The 2,991-nt window shown below is 37.2% G+C and overlaps 1 protein-coding gene across 1 annotated transcript in view; it reads left to right on the top strand.

Annotated features, from left to right (window-relative positions):
- Nucleotides 1–2,486, top strand: part of STPG2 (sperm tail PG-rich repeat containing 2) — a 404,777-nt gene extending 402,291 nt beyond the window's left edge. Inside the window, exon 14 of the mRNA XM_006152182.1 lies at nt 2,142–2,486. Within this exon, the coding sequence (XP_006152244.1) occupies nt 2,142 (1 nt within the window). The 3' untranslated portion in view covers nt 2,143–2,486. The remainder of the gene's footprint in view (nt 1–2,141) is intronic.
- Nucleotides 2,487–2,991: the final 505 nt, after the last annotated feature.

Below are 2,991 nucleotides of genomic sequence, written 5' to 3' on the forward strand. Positions count from 1 at the left end.
GCATGTCTCAAAATCTGTCCCTGCCATTTTAAAACTTTTTTTTTTTTTCTCTCGGCACATATGCTGGCTGGAGATAGAGAGAAAGTGAAAAAGCACCCCCAACCATGGGGGATGGCCATGCTTTAATTGCTCTTTCTTTACTCCTTCATTCTTCTTTTGGGATTTTGCGCACACGCACTCACACACACGCACACGCACACACATGTACTTGGTATATTTTCCAAACCGTTGGGTCTGGGGGACTCAAACTGTGTAGTCAGCCATGTAGGATGCAGCCACCTTACCCTCCACCCCATCAGCTATATCCCAACTTCTTGGCCCTACACTAAATAAAATCTAGCAAATGTCTTGAGGAGAAAAATTGCATAATGCTATACTTTCTTCAGCATTCTTCCCTTTACTTTGTAATTTACTCATTTCTGACCCTGCTTTCTTGAACTTGAAACAGATTTTGACTTCACAGATGCTGAGAATGCCAAAATCTCAGCTTAAATTTCTTCTTACTTTGTTCCTGTCTCCTGAGCCTTTCGGTCTTGTGCTGTTTGGGAACTTTTAGTAGAGTAGACCTCAAGGACAATGTACTCAGCTCAGAGCTGTTCCCTCCCCACCTTTCTCCTGGCCCTTCAAGATTGGGTTGTCTCTATATTTCTCCACCTATGTAAGTAGATTTAAATAGAAATATGTTCTCCAATTCTTGTCAGCAACCTGGCTCTGCAACAAGTTATACTTTGCCCTTTATGAAATTCTTTCTTACTGTAGTTAAGTTCTTCCCCTTTTGTCTTTGAATCAATGCCTGAAATCCTGTATCTTCAATGAGCATTTACAACCAGTATTTCCTAGGCCTAATGTACCCTGACCTGAAACTATTTAATGCCTCATCGTCCTAACAGCACATATTCTTTTTAAGGAAATATGTTTATTTAGTAAATATAATTTTTTGCTGATTATTATTGTCAGTTTAGAAAAGAATACGTTAAGATTATATGTTTGATTCTTTTACTATTTTTATATGGTGTCACACAAAAATAACTTCTTTACAAGGGCTTTAGTGTTCCTGACATGCTCAGCCACATTCCAAACTCTGAAATAAGCCATCAGAAGGCAAAGCCAGTCAAGCCTCCTGTTTAACTTTGTCATTTCTGGAGAACAAAAAGACTCTGGTTCAACATCTCCATCTATACACACGCCTTTCATTACCACTGGAGGCCCTCAAAAAACTACCAGATTTGCATTCAGAATTTGTTTGCATTAGAGTAAATATAGTGTCATTTGGAGTCTCCCTCCTTTAATTAACTTTCATGAGAAACAATTGCATTCCACAATTAGAAGTTTAATGGTTGGCTGAGTTACTACACTAACTCTAAAGAAAAATGCGTTAACGTGTTCAAATGACTGTTATCAACTCCACTCATGCTTGCGTGAAGGGGGAACAAGCTAGATGACAGAGGAGTGTTGGATGATTGAAAATGAGGAGTCACCATCTGAATAGGAAAAGCTTGTCAAATAGCAAAGGCGATGTCACCAGAACAAATTCTCTGAATTTTACAGGTTTAACTTTGAGTCGAGTCATAGGTTATTCAGTTGTGGCTGGTCATAATGGAAGTCCACATAAAATATTTTTGTCACGTATAGTTTCACGTATATGAAACATATTGAAGAAGATTTCTGCTAAGAAAAAAATCTAGCAGAACCTCTGATGTGTAACATTTTATAACTAATTTTATTACAAAAGTGTTTCATTCCAAATATTGTCAGGGGAGAAACCAGTGTATTAAATTACGTTGTGGAAGTTTTAAAGAGCTTATTTGATTCCTATTTCTTTTTTGCTCTATCAATTGACATTCATCTTATCTATTCACTATTATGATGTAACATCCACACAATTGCAGGAATAATATATGCTTTCAAGTAGTGCAAATTTCCAGCAGTCGTTAGGAAATCCATGAACTGGAATTATGACATAATATGAATTACACGATGACTTAGTTAATTTGGTCAGAATTTAGGACATTTTTGTGAAAGTTTCATATCTATTTTATTTGAAGTAACGTAATGAGAGAAGCAGTCTGAGAGTGTTTGGGCTTAGGTGAAGCAGTACAATAGGGATACCACTTACTGAAACAGCTTTTCTTTCCCCACAGATGTATTCCAAAGGTAATATCTATTACTATCAAGGGAAGCTGGCAGTTTTCTCACAAAGAAGTAACTTCCATTTTGATGATGTCCTCCATCAGCTGCTCAAAGGAACATAATAGCTCTTCCAACCTCTAGAGAGGAAAATAGGTCTATTCTTTTGAGACATTTAATTATCTTTCTTCACCTCAAATTTTTCTATTACAAAAGCACTATGTGTGTACATATATGTGTGTGTGTGCATACACACACACACACACACACACACACACATACGTTCATTTCATTCTTTCTAAGCTTATGCTATTGACGTTTCTGTATAAAATACAATGCTGAATAAAGAGATCTAATGAAGAGCCTTTCTTGTTGCTTTAGCATTTCATCTCTAACCAGAGAAGGCAATTATCTCCCAAATACTAGACAAGTTGAAACAAAGTACATGTTGAAACAGAGTAAACACTGTTATTATGTGCATGTGTTACCTACTTGACTTATTTTCTTATTCTTCATTTCTTTTAAGTGTGGAGAATAAAAATCATAAAGGGATATTCAGTATGCTTTAGCTTCGTGGGAATTTTATGTGCAACAGGAGAGCAAAGAAAAAGTGATTTATTATCTTCAATAGCTTGCGTATTTCGAGAATATCAACGAGCTTCAATATTCAATCTATGAACTTTGGAATTAATACTCTGCTTCAACCATGGTCTGGAAAAACAGTCATAGGTAGAGATTAGGTCAGTGGTCCTAGGGGCTGGGCAGTGGTAAGGGGGTACTACAGTGCTCCGCAAGGCTGACCTGTGTGGGAGGGTTCCGGCTCTGTGCACTGGGCTTGTATGTGTCTGCAATCCAAGACTGACT

The sequence above is a fragment of the Tupaia chinensis genome, unplaced genomic scaffold, assembly GCF_000334495.1.
Source record: "Tupaia chinensis unplaced genomic scaffold, TupChi_1.0 Scaffold000340_1, whole genome shotgun sequence".
Classification (NCBI taxonomy): Eukaryota; Metazoa; Chordata; class Mammalia; order Scandentia; family Tupaiidae; genus Tupaia; species Tupaia belangeri.